The 19483-nt window shown below is 49.3% G+C and overlaps 1 protein-coding gene across 1 annotated transcript; it reads left to right on the forward strand.

Annotated features, from left to right (window-relative positions):
* Positions 1 to 58: 58 nt before the first annotated feature.
* COPE (COPI coat complex subunit epsilon) lies at positions 59 to 12780 on the forward strand. The gene is made up of 10 exons (XM_056843981.1): positions 59 to 213; positions 1805 to 1867; positions 2098 to 2198; positions 2303 to 2455; positions 4316 to 4369; positions 5123 to 5204; positions 6277 to 6432; positions 9758 to 9826; positions 11398 to 11472; positions 12676 to 12780. The coding sequence occupies exons 1-10, from the start codon at positions 100 to 102 to the stop codon at positions 12721 to 12723; spliced, it is 915 nt and encodes a 304-aa protein (XP_056699959.1). The 5' UTR covers positions 59 to 99; the 3' UTR covers positions 12724 to 12780.
* The last annotated feature ends 6703 nt before the right edge of the window (positions 12781 to 19483 follow it).

Raw genomic sequence — 19483 nt, forward strand, 5'->3', positions numbered from 1 at the left:
AGCCGCCCTTTCTGATTGGTTAGTCTCTCCCTGGGCCGGGTTGGAACCGTGCGTTCCCGACGTGCCTTGCGCGGGAGGAGGTGACGTGTCCTGGGGAAGATGGCGGCGGTGGCGGCGGCCGGGCAGGGCGAAGCCGACGAGCTTTTCGACGTCAGGAACAATTTCTACATCGGCGCCTTCCAGGCGGCGATCAACGAGGCGCAGCGGGTGAAGGTGAGCGGCCTGCCCTGGGTGGCTGCGCCGGTTGGATATCTGCCTGGCAGTCACACACTCAACCCCCTCCCCACGGTCGATCCCCCTTCTATGGTGACGGTGGGCGGGAGGGGCCCTTGGGGATCCCCGTAAACATCACATTGGAGTGTTGATACGGTTTTGGAGGGGGCCTTAAAGCGTCTGGAAGGGCCATGCGCCCACCCCTGCAAGGTAGGCCGGTCTTATGTCCCCACCTGAGAGAGAGAATTGCCTTAATAGCAGTAGTAAAGGGCAAGAGTCCACTTGCACCTTAAAGACTAACAACATTTCTGGCAGGGTCTGAGCTTTCATGATTCACAGCTCACTTCTTCAGGTACAGCTGGAATGTGAGTCCATCTATCCTTAAGAGATAGATCACGATGGGTAGCCTTGTTAGTTTGTCTGTAGCAGTAGAAAAGAGCAAATAGTCCAGTAGCACCTTAAAAGACCAACAAAATTTCTGGCAGGGTGTCAGCTTTCGTGAGTTACAGGAATTTTGTTGGTCTTTTAAGGTGCTACTGGACTATTTGCTCTTTTCTACTGCTACAGACGGACTAACACGGCTGCTTATCTATCTTAATAGCAATGTTGTTGTTGCTGTCTGTCAATGGATCTTGGCCCCTACATATTGCCCAAACAACGTGTTTCGTTAATGTCCCATACTGGGATAGGATAAATGGAACTTTTCTGCCAAGTTTCAAGATTTTATACAGGTAGATTTGGGCACTGAAGTATACATGTTGTATCCAAAGCATTGGCCTCTCTTGCCAAATCAAATCAGTGTCCCACTATTCAGAGCCTGTATTACAAAAAGAAGAGAGAAGACTCTCCATAAGGCAACTCCATGTTATCATATGAAAATCCCTCTCCTCCCTTTTCTCTGCCTTTTAAGGAGAATCAAACTGGTTTACAATCGCCTTCCCCTCCCCACAACAGGCACCTTGTGAGGTAGGTGGGGCTGAGCAAGTTCAGAGAGAACTGTGACTGGCCCAAGGTCACCTAGCAGGCATCATGTGGAGGAGCGAGGAAGCAAACCTGGTTCCCCAGATTAGAGTCCGCTTCTCTTAACCACTACCACGTTGGCTCTCTAAGAGGCAAGAAGCAGATACACCAGATTTTACATACAGACCAGGCTTTGTTACTTATGTCTGATGCCAACATTGGTTTAAATTTAAATTTTTATCGTTTACTGTTTCTTGTGACATAAGGACATATGGAAAAGCATGCTGGATCCGACCCAGGCCCATCAAGTCCAGCAGTCTGTTCACACAGTGGCCAACCAGGTGCCTCTAGGAAGTCCACAAACAAGACGACTGCAGCAGCATTATCCTGCCTGTGTTCCACAGCACCTAATATATTAGGCCTGCTCCTCTGATCCTGGAGAAAATAGGGATGCATCATAACTAGTATCCATTTTGACTAGTAGCCATGAATAGTCCTCTCCATGAACATGTCCACTCCCCTCTTAAAGCCTTCCAGGTTGGCATCCATCCCCACATCCTGGGGCAGGGAGTTCCACAATTTAACATCTCAATGCAACTGCGTAAGTGACTGGCCTTTCTTGTCTCTTCAGCCCTCCAGCCCTGAAAAAGAAGTGGAGAGGGACATCTTCCTGTATCGGGCCTACATTGCCCAGGTAAGTCTTGTGGCCCGGGATACTTCTGAGCTTCTATGACCCCATTGAAGCTTTAAGGTGTGTGTTTTGGAATTGTTTGTGGCTCAGCAGACAAATGCTATCAGACAGCTCTCGAGAGAAAAAACCATTGTGTCTTTTCTGGTTTATATTAAGGGCAGCTCTTTTAGTTTTATGATATTTAGGAATGGGGACTTCCTTTTCTTACCCTCCCTCCTCCACTCTTTGCACAGAGAAAATATGGCGTGGTGCTTGATGAAATCAAGCCTAGCTCGTGTCCCGAGCTCCAAGCCGTGAGGATGTTTGCCGAGTACCTTTCCAACGAGAACCAGAGGTGAGTCTGGCCCTGGAGGACTCTCTTAGGCTTGCTTTTTATCCCTGGGAATGGAGTTGCTTCCGCCAATTTATAACCACTCGGACTCCTTGTTTCCTCAAAAGGGACGCGATTGTGGCCGAGTTGGACAAGAAGATGGCCAAGAGCATGGAAGTCTCCAACACGACGTTCCTGCTGATGGCAGCGTCCGTGTATTTCCACGACCAAAACCCAGATGCTGCGCTCAGGGCCCTGCACCAGGGAGACAGCTTGGAATGGTGAGCTATTTCGGTCTGTGCGTCCCAGACCAAGCCAGCATGGGGGAGAGTGTCAGGCAAGGAGGTCCGGGTTCAAATCCCCGATCAGCTGTGAAGCCCATGAGATGACTGTGAACTGCAGAGGCGGAGGTTTTTAAAAAAATATATGATGGTTTAATGGGATTTGCAGCCCATCCCAAGCACTTAGAATCATAGAGTTGGAAGGGACCACCAGCATCATCGAGTCCAACCCCCTGCACAATTCAGGAAATTCACAACCATCTCCCCCACAAACCCCCAGTGACCCCTACTCAATGCCCAGAAGATGGCCAAGATGCCCACCCTCTCATGATCTGCCGAAGGTCATAGAATCAGCATTGCTGGCAGATGGCCATCTAGCCTCTGCTTCAAAACTTCCAGGGAAGGAGAGCCCACCACCTCCCAAGGAAGCCTGTTCCACTGAGGAACCGCTCTAACTGTTCGAAAGTTCTTTCTAATGTCTAGACAGAAACTCTTTAATTTAATTTAAACACTTTGGTGGGGGGGAGTCACTATTTTAGTCTGGACCTGCTAAAAGCCAGTTTGAATATTATCTTGCTGATTCTGGAAGGTGCTCCAGCTAGTCTCTAGGGGAATTCAAAGGTGGAGAGACTTCTCCTCAGAATCCCGTCTTGGCATGCCCTTCTCATCCCAGCTTGGCGTGTTCTTGCTCAAACGCCGAGGGGCCAGTGGTCGTTGGGGGCAGGCTGGTCCCTTTTCAGGATTTTGTGAGTCGCGGCTGGCACAAGGCACTGAACCTGGAAAGCAGCAGAGCCGAAACAGAGGTTGGCAGGAAGGGGAGTTGCAGAATAAGCCCCTCAGAACTTTGCTCTCTTGAGAGCCAGCAGTGGTCAAGAGCTGTGGACTCTAATCCAGAACCAGAAAATTTATTGTATATGGCTGTTGGCTGTCACAAGTTGCTAAAACATAGTGTTACCAAAAATAGTAGTATGTATATACAATGAACTAAAACGTAGTAATACAGCAGTATAAATAAAACAAATCAGCAATTAAAATATTATAACAGATACCGAAATGTACTAACTCAGTGTTTTAAACTTAAATTAGTAACTCCTTCAGAAACCTTAGATTTTATTTTCTTTGCTGCTAGGGCAAACAAAGAAACCCTATGTGTTACATAAGCGTCTATATCAGACAGCAGAAACTTAGTTTTGTTCTCATCTGAATATACTGTACCATAATAACATATAATATTCCTGCTAAGAATTTGGCCCTGGGACCATGATATGTGTGTGTGTGTGTGTGTGTGTAAAGTGTCGTCAAGTTGCAGTCGACTTATGCCAACCCCTTTTTTTGGGTTTTCATGGCAAGAGACTAACAGAGGTGGTTTGCCAGTGCCTTCCTCTGCACAGCAACCCTGGTATTCCTTGGTGGTCCCCCATCCAAATACTAACCAGGGCTGACCCTGCTTAGCTTCTGAGATTTGACAAGATCAGGCTAGCCTGGGCCATCCAGGTCAGGGCGGGACCATGATTCAGGGGGCAAAAAAGGATAAAGTGAGGTAAGTCTTCCGGTTTTGAGAATCCACAAATGCCCACACATTGTTCCCTTGGTAATCAAGAATATCTACCAGCCAGTAATGCTGTAATACCAGCGGCTGACTCTAATCTGAAGAACCGGGTTCGATTCCCCGCTCCTCCACATGAAGCCTGTTGAGTGACCCTGGGCCAATGGTAGTTCTCTCCGAACTCTCTCAGCCCCACCTACCTCGCAAGGTGCCTGTGATGGGGAGAGGAAGGGAAGGCAATTGTAAGCCGCTGTGAGGCTCCTTACAGAGAGAGATATACAGGGTATAAGAACCAACTCTTCTCGTCCTTCCAGCATGGCCATGACCATCCAGATCCTGCTGAAACTGGACCGACTTGACCTCGCCCGGTAAGTGCGCCCCCCCCGGCCTGTGGCTACTTTTCTGCAGAGGCTGGCACTCTCTGCCCCATCGCTGGCACTTCCGCTTTGTTTTCCTTGCAGCAACAAGACCCCTTCCTGTAATTTCTCTGCTTTTTTTAAACCAAACTTGATTCTGGTCAAAAGGCTCAGCTGTCAAAAAGGTTCTTCTATGAGCTGCTTATGCAGAAGGACTGGGTTTTTAAAGGGGGGTGTGGTAAGGGAGGGAAGGGATTTTCATATGAAAACATGAAGTTGCTGTATGCAGGGTATGAGTCTGGCTCAGTCTTCTCTCGTCTTCTTTTTTTTTAATACTTTTATTTTTCAAACGAAACGTACAAATGTAGAAACATACACATCCATTTCTTACATTGGGCAGCCTAGGCCATCCAGGTCAAGGCAAGAGACTAACAGAGGTAGTTTGGTATTCCCTGCCTCCACATCACGCCCCTGGGATTCCTTGATGGTCTCCCATCCAAGTACTAACCACGGCCAACCCTGCTTAGCTTCCGAGATCTGATGAGATCAGGCTAACTGGACCATCCAGGTCAGGGTGCAGAGGGTATTGAGGGGTGAAATCTTGAGTCACCCTTGTTGTCCAGTGGTGTATGAAAGTGTGTGTGTGTGTGTGTGTGTGTGTGTGTGTGTGTGTGTGTGTAAAGATCCTCCTCTGCAGTCTTTCTCCTGAGGGCCATGTTTGTTTCATCCCAAAATCAAGAGGGTTTTCTGCCATTTCCCCTCCAGGAAGGAGCTGAAGAAGATGCAGGAGCAGGATGAGGACGCGACCCTGACCCAGCTCGCGACGGCTTGGGTGAACTTGGCAGCGGTAGGTGCCGTATTCTGCAATGCCCTGTACTGCAAGGCAGGGCAGGCGTAGTCTGCTAAGAGCTGCCTCTCTGATCTGCAAAGGTGTTCGCTGGATAGTTGCGGTTCCAGAGGGAGAATACGGGAGTTCTCTTAAGGTCTCAGCTGAGTCCGCTGTATCAGGCCAGATAACTGCATCCTGTTTTCCAATATTAGCCAGTCGGATACCGCCAGGGCATGAAGCCAACATCCCTCCCCCACTCTTGTGCTCCAGGGGGTGGGGTGTTTGATGATCTCCAAACACGACGGCTAATACCTGCTGACAGCTCCGCCCTTCTTTCCTCAAGGCAGTGCCCCTCGTTGCGTCTTGTGCTAAGTCAGTTCCTCGTGGTGTACCTGCGTGGTGTGGTGGTTTCAAGCAGTGGACTCTGATCTGGAGATCTGGGTTTGATTCCCCACTCCTCCACAATAGTGGCAGAGGCTAATCTGGTGAACTGGGTTTGTTTCCCCACTCCTCTACATGAGCGGCAGACTCTAATCTGGAGAACCACGTTTGATTCCCCACTCCTCCACATGAGCAATGGAGGCTTATCTGGTGAACTGGGTTGGTTTCCCCACTCCTCCACATGAAGCCAGCTAGGTGACCTTGGGCTAGTCACAGCTCTCTTAGAGCTCTCTCTGCCCCACCTACCTCACAGGGTGTCTGTTTTGGGGAGGGGAAGGGAAGGCGATTGTAAGCTGGTTTGATTCTTAAGTGGTGGAGAAAGTTGGCATATAAAGACCAATTCTTCCTCCTCCTTGCTTTCTTGGTGGGCCCTGGGATAGCTGCCCGTCACTGTTGCTGAGAGGCCCTGAGTTCTAATCTCACAGTGCCGGAAGAAAATGGCCATCCAATCCACCCTTACTGGACCATTCGTAGTTTTATAAACTTCCCCCATCCCGAGCCTCTGGTACTCCGGGTCTCACGTTTGCCCCCTGGGGCATTCCAAGGAGGGGCTACCTTGGCAGACCGTGGCGGGCTCAATTGTGTCCAGCAGATTAGCCGTGAGCACACGCCACGATTTCTGATTTCCCGGTTCCTTTTTTCCCCACAGGGGGGTGAGAAGCTGCAGGACTCCTATTACATCTTCCAGGAGATGGCTGACAAGTGGTCCCCCACCCTCCTGCTCCTGAACGGCCAGGCGGCCTGCTACATGGCCCAGGGCAAGTGGGAAGATGCGGAAGGCGTGCTCCAGGAGGCTCTCGACAAGGCAGGTTTGGCCAGGGGCGACAGTTCTCCCGCAGATCCCAACATATGAAAGGCAGGAGAAGACCCTCTGTCCTCTGGGCTAGGCTGAGCATGCTGGCTCCTGCATATGCCTGATGACGTGGCTAAGCTGTTTCTTTCCTTTCTTTGCTCCTATGACCCATAGGTCCTGAGCAGTTATTTCTTAGAGGAAAATATGATGGAGAGATATTTCGCCACAGCCAATGTTATATTTGGGTCTCTATCCATCAGCAAACGGGACTGTTTTGTTTCTTGTTATGGGGGCAGGAATTCTCACCAATATGGGGGTGATCCATTTATCTTGGTGGCGTTTAAAGAGGGGGCATTATGGCTAAGCTGTGCACCTCATCAGAGTTCATGTGTTCAAATGCTCCTTGCATCTAGAAAGCCAGTGTGTCAGGGAGAAGGCAAGACCAGGACCTTCCCTCCTGATAATGCCATTTCTCTGCCCGCAAATGAGCATGTAACGAGAGATTCCCTCCTGCATCCTATTAGAGGAACTGCACTGAACAATTTTAATGGCTTTGCCTGTGCAAAACTGGTTAGCAGCAGAGTTCTCCAGGATTTAACTATCAAAGGGAGATTAACGACCCTTAATTAACTATTAAGGAGCCCCGTGGCGGGGAGCGGTAAGCTGCAGTACTGCAATCCAAGCTCTGCTCACGACCCTAGTTCGATCCCGACAGAAGTCGGTTTCAGGTAGCCGGCTCGAGGTTGACTCCGCCTTCCATCCTTCCGAGGTCGGTAAGATGAGTCCCCAGCTTGCTGGGGGTAAACTGTAGACGACTGGGGAAGGCACTGGCAAACCACCCCGTAAATACAGTCTGCCTAGTAAACGTCGGGATGTGACGTCACCCCGTGGGTCAGGAATGACCTGGTGCTTGCACAGGGGACTATCTTTACCTTTTTAACTACCCTTAACTCTGATAAAACCAAAGAGTAAGGGTGGTAGAGTTCCGTTCTCTAAACTATTAACCAGCAAACCAGACGGAACACCTGTAGAAATGTTTATCTTTTATTGAGTAAAGAAAACATTCTTTTTATTGAGCAAAGCAGAAGAAAAGTAAAGGCATGGAGAAGTTAACCCGACAATTACTGTGAGGGGAAACGCTAAAATTATCAAAGTTCCTAGCATTGCTTCATCGTATTATAACAATAACTTCAAGAGCCAATTAGGTTTCAGCTTATGTCTCACTGCTTTTAGGGGTGATCAAAAAGCCCAGGTTATCTCGCCTAGTCTTTTAAGGCTTCCATCCAGAGAAATGAGCTGTTTGTCACAGGAGTGCATATTTACAGAAAAATATCCATCTTATCTTTCTCTGAATCTAATGTATTATAATCATGCCATTATAGCTAACTATAGGTAACTGATTGGTTCATAACTAAATATGAGATAAGCAACATAAGCGCAAAGAAACCAGTCATCAGGTGCATGTGAGTTACTTCTGATAAATAAGATCAGAAAGCCAATCTCAAACTCTTAACCTCTATTAAAAAGGAATTAGTCTAATTTTTCCGTAACTGTTTCAACTAACTGTCAAAAATGAAAGTCGCTGGAAGCAACAGACTTCCCTGGCAGTTGAGAAGCCTGTGAACAAGTGTGTGTGTTGTGGGGAGGGGCCGTGGCTCAGTGGTAGAGCATCTGCTTGGCATGCAGAAGGTCCCAAGTTCAATCCCCAGCATCTCCAGTTAAAGGGACTGGGCAAGTGGGTGAAGTGAAAGACCTCTGCCTTAGACCCAGGAGAGCCGCTGCTGGTCTGAGTAGACAATACTGACTTTGATGGACCTAGGGTCTGGTTCATTATAAGGCAGCTTCATGTGTTCATGTGTATGGAAAGGCCTTCAGTCCCACACAAGCCCCCTTGCTTGCCTGCAGTCTGTCGCAGACCGGCCTAAAGGCAGGCGCGTCACTTCGTCTACTGCGTGTGAGACTTCGGACTGAGAGTCCTGGTTTTCAAATTGTGTCCCGGAAGACCCTGTTGGTTGGGGGATCATCACCGAGAAGATTCCCCCCCTACTGTTCAGCTACAGTAGCGTTTCATGCACACGTGTTTATTAAAGTAAAGCCCGAAAGGGAGACTCTGCACAAACCAATAAGCAGCCGCACAATGGCAGACTGCATCTTGGGGTGACCTGGACTTGTATACCAGCTCTTCTGAAGACCTGGGCTAAGAGTTGCGCCTCTGGCCATGCCCAAAGCTTGCTAGGTTCCCGAGCAGGAAGGGGAGGGAAAATCCTGAGCGAATTGGTACTGCTGGTGAAGAGTGGTCCCTCCACACTTTTCTTTCTGTTACGGATTTGAAAGCTGAACAATGAAGAAAGATGCTAGGAAGAAAGTAGATTCCTTTGAAACGTTGTGTTGGAGGAGAGTGTTAGGGATACCGTGGACGGCCAAAAAGACAAATCAGTGGGTTCTAGATCAAATCAAGGAGCCCCGTGGCGCAGAGTGTTAAGCTGCAGTACTGCAGTCAAAAGCTCTGCTCACGACCTGAGTTTGATCCCGATGGAAGTCGGTTTCAGGTAGCTGGCTCAAGGTTGACTCAGCCTTCCATCCTTCCGAGGTCGGTCAAATGAGTACCCAGCTTGCTGGGGGTAAAGGGAAGATGACTGGGGAAGGCACTGGCAAACCACCCCGCAAACAAAGTCTGCCTTGGAAACGTCAGGATGTGAAGTCACCCCATGGGTCAGGAATGACCCGGTGCTTGCACAGGGGACCTTTACCTTTAGATCAAATCAAGCCTGAACTGACCCTAGAAACTAAAATGACTAAACTGAGGCTGTCATACTTTGGTCACATTATGAGAAGATAAGAGTCACTGGGGAAGACAATCATGCTAGGAAAAGTCGAAGGCAGCAGAAAAAGAGGAAGACCTAACAAGAGATGGATTGACTCAATAAAGGAAGCCATGGCCCTCCGTTTGCAAGACCTGAACAAGGCTATTAAGGATGGGACGTTTTGGAGGACACTGATTCATAGGGTCACCATGAGTTGGAAGCGACTTGACGGCACTTAACACACACACACATGCCACTCTAGAACGGGGCCCAGAATCCTTTGCAACACAGGAAGAACATCGAGCAGGAAAAATCCTGAGCAAGGTGGTACGGCTGGTAAAGAGTGGTCCTTCCTCTCTTTTCTTGCTTCGCCGCTCTGGCACAGTGCCTGTGTTCAGCTCTGAAAGCATGGAGGTTGTGGCTCCAGATACTTGCCTAGTTTCCTAGGCTGTGCTTTCCTTTAAAGGCAGGTTCTTTGCTGACTCCTCTGTTTAGTGCTGACCACTTTTCCCCACCCCCTTTTTTGTCTGCAGGACAGCGGCCACCCTGAGACGCTGATCAACTTTGTCGTCCTCTCGCAGCACCTGGGGAAGCCCCCAGAGGTGAGCCTTGTTTTCATTTCAGGAGAATCATAAGTGTTGGATCACCAGGGTCATCTAGTCCAACCGCCTGCACAATACAGGAAATTCACAACTACTTCCCCCACACATACACACCCATTGATCCCAACTCTACTTCCAGAAGATGGCCAAGATGCCCTCCCTCTCATGATCTGCCGAAGGTCATAGAATCAGCATTGCTGACAGATGGCCATCTAACATCTGCCTAAAAACCTCCAGGGAGGGAGAGTTGACCACCTCCCAAGGAAGCCTGTTCCACTGAGGAACTGCTCTCACTGTTAGAAAGTTCTTCCTAACGTCTAGAGGGAAACTCTTTGGATTTAATTCCAACCCGTTGGTTCTGGTCCGACCTTCTGGGGCATCAGAAAACAACTCGGCACCATCCTCTACATGACAGCCCTTCAAGTACTGGAAGGGGTCAGAGGTCGTGCGCGTCGTGTTCTGTCTCTGGCTGGTACTGAGAATGGTTATGGGGTTGATTGCGCGCCCTACCGCCCACAGTTGATTTTCATTCTGTTATTAACCAGGGTTACCCTCCCTTGGAATTATGCAGAATGCCTGGAGGGGCACATTCTAGCAAAGAGCAATGGAAACCCGGTACACCTTGCAGGTGGGCATGTTTCTCATGGCAGAAGCTTTTGTGGCCCACGGTGCAACTCAAAGCCCACCAAATTAGAAGACCACTCTGACAAGATGTGAAGCTATGTCCTCAGCAATACTGGAAGGCAAATATTTTTTAAAAACCATATCTAGAGAGACCCTGTCCATGTGTTATGTCACGTGTTTTTCCCCCATGCCCATATTATAATGGATTGAGGGTTAACCTTCTTAACCCTATAATAGCTAAATTCACGGAAAGTTCAGAGCAGGTATGGCTGGAAAAGTTATTAATTGGCGAAAATCCCATGATGTCGAAACAAGCGGCCAAATTTTGTGCTTGTGTGGTAAAAGCCTGGAGCAAGAAAAGGGGTTGCTGGGAAAGGATAAGGAACTGTAATTTGTATAGAAATACTGCTCCAAGTTTTACACTGTTTTTTTTTTGTTTTTTTGTTTTTGCTTAATTAGTACTTTATCTGTACTTTATCTGTTAGTAATTCTTGAAATGCAAGGCTTGAGGTTTTTGGAAAAGTATCATAGAAATGCAATTTGATATTTTCGGGTCTATGACTGCAATAAATTAATTAAAAAATTGTGGCCCATGGCCAGCCGGCCGGCCTCTGACAAAGCAACCTTTAATAGCCTGAAAAGCCTTCTACCACTGGCCTCGGGTGATTATATGTATCACTTAGAAAGAAAACGCGGCCTCCTTTTATTTTCTTTTATTAGGTTTCCACCCTGCCCTTTCCCAGCACAAGGCAAGCTCAGGCGGCCTTGTCTTGAAATTGTTTTTTGTCTCCCTTGCTTTCTCTTGGGCTTGGAAGACACTTAGCCTAACCTTCCTTGCAGGGTCATTGTGAAGGAGAAACAGGGATCTACTATTTTCTGCTGCCGTTGTGCTTTTCCCCTTAACAGCCTTCATTTTTCCCCCCTTTATTCCTCTCCCCACCTTCCAGGTTACTAACCGTTACCTGTCACAGATGAAAGATGCCCACAGGAACCACCCCTTCATCAAAGAGTACCAGGCCAAGGTAATAGTCAGTTGGGGAGGGGCCGTGGTTCAGTGGTAGAGCATCTGCTTGGCGTTCAAAAAATCCCAGGTTCAATCCCTGGCAGGGACTAGGCAAGTTGGTGATGTGAAAGACCCCTGCCTGAGACCCTGGAGAGCCGCTGCCGGTCTGAATAGGCAATACTGACTTTGATACACCAAGGGTCTGATTCAGCATAAGGCAGCTTCATGTGTTCAGGGAGGGGCTGTGGCTCAGTGGCAGAGCATCTGCTTGGCACGCAGAAGGTCCCAGGTTCAATCCCCGGCTTCTCCAGTTAAAGGAACCAGGCAAGTAGGTGATGTGAAAGACCTCCGCCTGAGACCCTGGAGAGCGGCTGCCGATCTGAGTAGACAATACTGACTTTGATGGACCAAGAGTCTGATTCAGTAGAAGGCAGCTTCATACAAACTTTATAAAACACACAGGTAAAGCCAATTAATGATATTATTATTTTTACTCTACATTTTACTTAAAATACAAACATGCTTAACACAATAACGCTCTTACAGTATTTTCTTTTATTTAACAGTCTTTGGTCATTAACACCTTGGGCTGGGGGGGTGGGGTGGATGCCTCAACTGGCGAGTCTGCTGCAGGCTTGCCAGTCCAGATTGGGAGCAGGGGGGCTGCCTCAGCAGGCTCGTGGCCTGGATAAGAGCTCTCAAGGGGCAGGATTCAGCCCATGAGCCTTATGTTTGATACCCCTGGTTTACACTATACTGTAGTCTATTAAGTATGCAATAGCATTATGTCTAAAAAAACCATGTACTGTAATAATAATGAACACTTTTGAAATATTGTGAGAATTACCATAATGTAGCACAGAGACTATGTTTGACACCCGTGGTTTAGATGCTCCTTCTCTTTGCTGGAATTAATACTGGAGCTACACAAACTCGCCCACCTGAAGAGTTCCTTGAAGAGTGGGGAATGCCCAGCCTGGGTTACAGGAGTCCTCTCCTTTTGTTTCTGTCTGAGTACCTGTACAGCCTAGTCCAGGACAGTAACTCATACAGGGAAGCACTGGGCACCCTCCTCTGAGGACCAGTGGTTTTTTTACGGCACAGGGAGCAGTAGGTCCAGTCCCAACCAGGACAATAGGATGAGCTGTGTGTGTGACTCAGTTTTGTCAGCCACAGTAAAAACACCCCGGTCTCTTAACTCTTGTTTGTGTTTGTTTTACAGGAGAACGATTTTGACCGCCTGGCTTTGCAGTACGCCCCAAGCGCGTGAGGCTCATGGGACAGGAGAAGAACCCCAGACTACGCTCTGCAAAGCGGGATTTAAACCATGGGGTGGAGGGGGGGCTGGTAAACCAGGACTGTGTCCCCGCACCACGGTTGGGAGCCCTGTTGCGGGCTCTGACGTCGCCTTCCGGTTTTTTGAGTTCCTGCTCTGCTAAGATGCGGCGCAGGACGGAAGCATCCAAACGGCGTCTCTTCAATATTCCCAATAAATCTTCCCTTGAATTAGCCTCTGTGGCTGTTTCTGCTTGTGGAGGTGTGTGAGGCTGCCTTCTGCTGAGACGGCTGTGGGAGTCTCCGGAAGGAGTCCTGCCCAGGCCTGTTTCCTGGTATCCAGTGGCTGGAGGAGCTAGAGATTAAGCCCGGGACCTTCTGCCTGCAAGCCAGGAGCTCAGCTACTGTACTCTGCCTCCTCTTTGCCCAAAGTTAGTTGCAGTCCAGATTTACCTGGAGTAAAAATTTCAGTAGAAGCCAGTGTGGCGTAGTGGTTAAAGGCAGTGGTTTGGAGCGGTGGACTCTAATCTGGAGAACCGTATTTGATTCCCCTCTCCTCCACATGAGCGGTGGACGCTAATCTGGTGAACCAGGTTGGTTTCCCCACTCTACCCATGAAGCCAGCTTGGTGACCTTGGGCTAGTCACAGCTCTCTTAAGAGCTCTCTCAGCCCCATATACCTCACAGGTGTCTGTTGTGGAGAGCAGAAGGGAAGGGGATTGTAAACCGGTTTGATTCTTCCTTAAGTGGTAGAGAAAGTCAGCATGTATAAACCAACTCTTCTTTTTCTTCTTCTAAAAGAAGAGTTGGCTTTTATACCCTGCTTTACCGAAAGGAGTCTCAAAACAGTTTACAATCGCCTTCCCTTCCCCACAACAGACATCTTGTGAGGTAGGTGGGGTTGAGAGAGTTCGGAGAAAACTGCGACTGGCCCGAGGTCACCCAGCAGGCTGTGTGTGGAGGAGGGGGGGAACCAATCCGATTCTCCAGGTTAGAGTCTGCTGGTCATTTGGAGTTGTGGGGAAACAAATCTGGTTCTCCAGATCAGAGTCCGCCGCTCTTAGCCACTACACCACGCTGGCTCATGCACTATGTGATTATATTGAATGTTGGGGTTGCTTGGTTTTATTTTTCAGCTCGTGAGATACATTCCCCTCTGCTTCCGCTGCAAAGACAAAAAGGGTGAAACATTGATGTGCCGGTGTATTAGGGACCACAACTATGGTGTTCTTGAACCTGTTCCTAGGGAGAAACTCTTTAAAGTGGGGAGGGGCCATGGTTCAGTGGTAGAGCATCTGCTTGGCACGCAGAAGGTCCCAGGATCAATCCCCGGCATCTCCAGTTAAAGGATCAGGTAGTAGGTGATGGGAAAGACCTCCGCCTGAGACCCTGGAGAGCCACTGCCAGTCTGAGTAGACAGTACTGACCTGCGTGGACCGATGCTCTGATTCAGTATAACCCAAATATAACACAGAAAGGCTACACAAATTATGAAGATGCGTGAAAAGATATTATCTACCAGCAATGTAGACATACAATTTACACAATCATATCTTAAATACAGCAAAGTTGTTACTCCACCAAAAGTACAGGTATGTAAAACACCAAAATACAGAATGTATAATTCTTCAATTCACAGGTTATCACACAGGTAAGTCCACCACAAGGTAGAAGAGGAAGATGGCTGTTTCTATTCTTCATCAGTAGAAAGTATACCTCGTCATGAACCTAGTAATGCATTTATGCAGGGAATTTATATGCTGCAAACTGAGAAACACAGGCTTAAGGTTTATGAATGGCATTAGAAGGTCCGTGAAGTGCATAAGTGCAATACTATAAGACAAGAAAGTAAAGAAAAGCATAAATGCATTATTAGGTTCATGAAGGGGAACTGATGAAGAATAGAAACGGCCGTCTTCCTCTTCTACCTTGTGGTGGACTTACCTGTGTGATACCTGTCACTGGCCACCAAGACTAGATTAATTCATGCCATCGTATTCCCTATTACTATGTATGGGTGTGAAAGCTGTACAGGAAGATAGCTGATAGGAGGAAAATAGATTCCTTTGAAATGTGGTGTTGGAGGAGAGTGTTACGGATTCCGTGGACTGCCAAAAAAACAAATCAGTGGGTTCTAGATCAAATCAGGCCTGAACTGACCCTAGAAGCTAGTATGGCTAAAGCTATCGTATTTTGGTCACGTCATGAGACGACAAGAGTCACTGGAAAAGACAGTCATGCTAGGAAAAGTTGAGGGCAGCAGGAAAAGAGGAAGACCCAACAAGAGATGGATTGACTCAATAAAGGAAGCCACAGCCTTCAATTTGCAAGATCCGAGCAAGGCTGTCAAAGATAGGACATTTTGGAGGACTTTAATTCATAGGGTCGCCATGAGTCAGAACACACAACTGTCAATTGAATAGAAGAATGATACATTCTGTATTTTGGTGTTTTACATACCTACACTTTTGGTGGAGTAACAACTTTACTGTATTTAAGATATGATTGTGTAAATTGTATGTCTACATTGTTGGTAGATAATATCTTTTCATGCATCTTCATAGTTTGTGTAGCCTTTCTGTGTTCAATTTGGGTTTTACTATTATTTACACAGAAGTGTCACTATTTTGTTACTGATTCAGTAGAAGGCAACTTCATGTGTTCAAGTCATTCTCCCCGAAGCATCCTGGAAACTGTTGAAGGAGGAGACGTCTGTCTGTATTTCTCTCTCTCAGCTGGGAACCAAACATAATTGTTAGTTTTCTGGATGTGTAACATAGATACAAGCTGAGTGTTTCTCCTGGCATTTCAAGAAGTAACAGAAATGAGTGAGACTCACAACAAGAAATGGGTTTGTGTGGGGGTATGTATATGAATATAAGAGCCAGCGTGGTGTAGTGGTTAAGGTGTAGGACTAGGACCTGGGAAACCCAGGTTCAAATCCCCACTTGCATCCTGGAAGCTTGCTGGGTGACCCTGGGCCAGTCACACACTCGCCGCCTCGACCCTGGGAAGTACTTGGATGGGAGACACCAGGGGCGTGATGCGGAGGCAGGCAATGGCAAACCACCTCCGAACGACTCTTGCCTTCAGAACCCCATGGGGTTGCCATTAGTCAGCTGTGACTTGACGGCTAAAAAAAAAATGTATATATCTAGATCTAGGTAATATAGATATATATAGCTTCGTATAAAAAAAGGATGTTCCTCAAGTTTTAATGTGTAGAAAGAATATGGCGTGCATCAGGTGCATGAAATTTCTTCGGAGAGGAACTGAGGAAATGTAGACAGGACAGCTAGAAATGCTGGGGGGGGGCCTGAATTTGTTTCCTTTCTTCACGCACCCCCAACAGCCTCCTTTTTAATGCAAGCAGAAGCCACGGAGCGGGGCCCGTGTGTGCCTCCTGGATCGACATTAGGTCTCCTGTGCAAAGGAAGCAAACGCAAAGCTGTTCTCCTGCCTCACCCTCCATAGAGCAGATCCAAAATTGTTTTTGAGCCGGGAGGGGGAGGCGTGGGAACTTGGCTGGAAGGACAAGATTGGCCGAAGTCCGGGTGGTGGGGGAGAGATGTACAAATGGGCAGGGGGGGGGTCCTGAAGCTGCCCCCGCCGTACTGCTCTTGTATCCACCTCTCTTGTACCACTTTCTGAATGGCGCCATTGTTAACCACGGGTTGGCTTGTTTGGAGGTGATGGGGGCCGGGGAAGAAACGTTCCCAGAGTTCCTGGCAGGTCCGCCTTGGGCATGAAAGCCCCCTTTGTCCGCCGGCCAGTGGGAGACCTGAAAGGGGGGTTTGTGCATCTTGGTGTCTCCAGCTCCCTCCCCTTTGGAGCTGCTATGAATGGATTTTTAAAGACCCAAACAATGGGTGTGAGTTGGAGCATGCAAGCAAAACCGTTGGCCATTTTTTCCTCGTTCCTCCCCCTTAAATCTGCTGGGTTCAGGGAGGGGCTTTCTGGAGGCTGTAAGAGACCAGCCCAAAAGGGGCAGCCCCTTCCCTGCCTTATGTTATGATCTCGGTGGGCAGTGCAACAGGTGTGGTGGTCTGCTTCCTGGGAACCTCTCCTTGTATTCATAGACTCATAGAGTTGGAAGAGATCACCAGGGTCATCTAGTCCAACCTCCTGCACAATGCAGGAAATTCACAACTTTCTCTATGCTTAAGGGATTTCAAACTGGCTTACACCTTCCCTTCCCCTCCCTACAAGCTGCCACCTTGTGAGGTAGGTGGAGCTGAGAGAGTTCGGAGAGAACGGTGACTAGCCCGAGGTCACCCAGCAGGCTTCATGTGGAGGAGCGGGGAATCAAACCCGGTTCTCCAGATTACAGTCCACCGCTCTTAACCACTACACGGCGCTGGCTCTCTGAGAGTGAACAAGAGCAATTTACACCACAGACTCTTTCTCTGAACTGGCCTTTAGGATGCTGCCTTAGGAGTTCAGAGTTCTTGAGCAGCTAAGGCCATGATCCCCTGTAGCCTCATGGCCGGGGCCAGGGTTGTTTCTTGAAATCAGCAATGTGATGCTTTAAAAGGTAAAGGTCCCCTGTGCAATCACGGGGTCATTCCTGACCCACAGGGTGACATCACATCCCGATGTTTACTAGGCAGATTCTGTTTACAGGGTGGTTTGCCAGTGCCTTCCCCAGTCATCTTCCCTTTACCCCCAGCAAGCTGGGTACTCATTTGACCGACCTTGGAAGGATGGAAGGCTGAGTTGACCTTGAGCCGGCTGCCTGAAACCGACTCCTGTCGGGATCGAACTCAGGTCGGGAGGAGAGCTTGGACTGCAGTACTGCAGCTTACCACTCTGCGCCATGGGGCTCTTAATGTGATGCGTACCTCTGTGTAAACTGTCCAATCCACACTTGGTGGAAAGTACTGACATGCCGTAGCTGACTTATGGCAACCTCTGGTGGGGTTCTCAAGGCAAGAGACGTTCAGAGGTGGTTTGGGGAGGGCCGTGGCTCAGTGGTAGAGCATCTGCTTGGCATGCAGAAGGTCCCAGGTTCAATCCTCGGCATCTCCAGTTAAAGGGACTAGGCAAGTAGGTGATGCGAAAGACCTCTGCCTGGGACCCTGGAGAGCCGCTGCCGGTCTGAGTAGACAATACTGACTTTGATGGACCGAGGGTCTGATTCAGTATAAGGCAGCTTCATGTGTTCATGTGCCATCGCCTGCCTCTGCATAGCGACCCTGGAATTCGTAGAATCCTAGAGTAGGAAGGGGCCATACAGGCCATCTAGTCCAGCCCCCTGTTCAATGCAGGATCAGCCTAGAGCAGGGGTGGGGAACCTTTTTTCCACCAAGGGCCATTTGGATATTTATAACATCATTCGCGGGCCATACAAAAGTATCAACTTAAAAATTAGCCAACCAAGCCCCAAGCAGGCAGCTGCCCCAGATCCCCCCCCCCTGCTGCAGGGGCAAGCAGGCAGGCATCCAACCAGTGGAGCACTCGGCCACCTGGTGGCACAGGATGGTCTGTTGCGCCAGCCGGGTGTAGCCATCCAGCCACAAGCCGGAGTTGCTCCTGCTCTGATTGGTCGGGCTGGATTCTACGGCCGGCTCCTGCTACCTCCGCCTGCAGGGATGAAATGAGGACACCCTGGCTAAGAACTCCCCCCCCCCCCGGCATTCTGGCCCTGACCCCTTCAACCCCTCCATTGTCAGCACTTCCGCCCCCAGCCCTCTTGCAGTACAGAGGGAATACATTTCTCCATGGCCTGGGTGGGAAAGGGTTAACACAGTTTCTTGGGTGGTCCTAGCAGCTTCATAGCTAACGGCTCTTCTGCAAGGGGGGAAAAGGTTCCTTTTCTCGGTAAAACAAACTCACATCCGCCTTGAATAGAGGCTAATCCTGGCCGCGGGAGGGGGCGGATCACCAGTCTTAGATCCTTCTGAGCTAGAGATCTGCCAGGACCCACGAAGGGCCAGACCAAATGATTCCGCGGGCCTTAAACGGCCCCCGGGCCTGACGTTCCCCACCCCTGGCCTAGAGCATCCCTGACAAGTGCTTGTCCAGCCTCTGCTTAAAGACTGCCAGTGAGGGGGAGCTCAGTGGTAGAGCATCTGCTTGGCATGCAGAAGGGCCCAGGTTCAATCCCTGGCATCTCCAGTCAAAGGGACCACCAGACAAGTAGGTGATGTGGAAGAGACCCTGGAGACCCTGAGTAGACAATATTGACTCTGATAGACCGAGGGTCTGATTCAGTAGAAGGCAGCTTCACGTGTCCATGTGTTCATGGGAACCACTGCTCTAAGACCACGATCCTACACGCTCTTAGGATAGGGTTGCCAACCACCAGGTAGTAGAATACAAACCCCTCGGTGTTAATAGTAATTACATCCAAATGAGCACTTCTCTGTGCATTTGGATGTAACCACCAGGTAGTAGCTGGAGATCTATTATAGCTGATCTCCAGCCGATAGAGATCAGTTCCCCTGGAGAAAATGGGCCATCGGACTCAATGGCAATGAAGCCCATCCCCACTTGGGCCATCGGACTCAATGGCAATGAAGCCCCTCCCCCCCAAGCCCCGCCCTCCCCAGGCTCCGCCCCCAAAGCCTCCCGCCCGCGGCGGAGAGCGACCCGGCCACCCTATCTTAGGAGCCAGCCTCTCGAGCTCCGGCGCGCCCCCTCGCGGCCGCCCGCCGCCTCGCCGCCCCCGCAGCGCGCCTGCGCGTCGGGGAGCGAACCTGCTCTTCCAGCGGCCAACAGCTGGCGCGGGACCGGCGCGCGCTGCAGGGCGGCTG

This window comes from Euleptes europaea, chromosome 2, assembly GCF_029931775.1.
Source record: "Euleptes europaea isolate rEulEur1 chromosome 2, rEulEur1.hap1, whole genome shotgun sequence".
Lineage (NCBI taxonomy): Eukaryota > Metazoa > Chordata > Lepidosauria > Squamata > Sphaerodactylidae > Euleptes > Euleptes europaea.

Coding starts and splice junctions, on each gene's coding strand:
- COPE (XM_056843981.1), top strand. CDS start 100: ATGGCGGCGGTGGCGGCGGCCGGGCAGGGCGAAGCCGACGAGCTTTTC. Junction 214..1,804: donor ACGAGGCGCAGCGGGTGAAG/GTGAGCGGCCTG, acceptor TTGTCTCTTCAG/CCCTCCAGCCCTGAAAAAGA. Junction 5,205..6,276: donor CTTGGGTGAACTTGGCAGCG/GTAGGTGCCGTA, acceptor TTTTCCCCACAG/GGGGGTGAGAAGCTGCAGGA.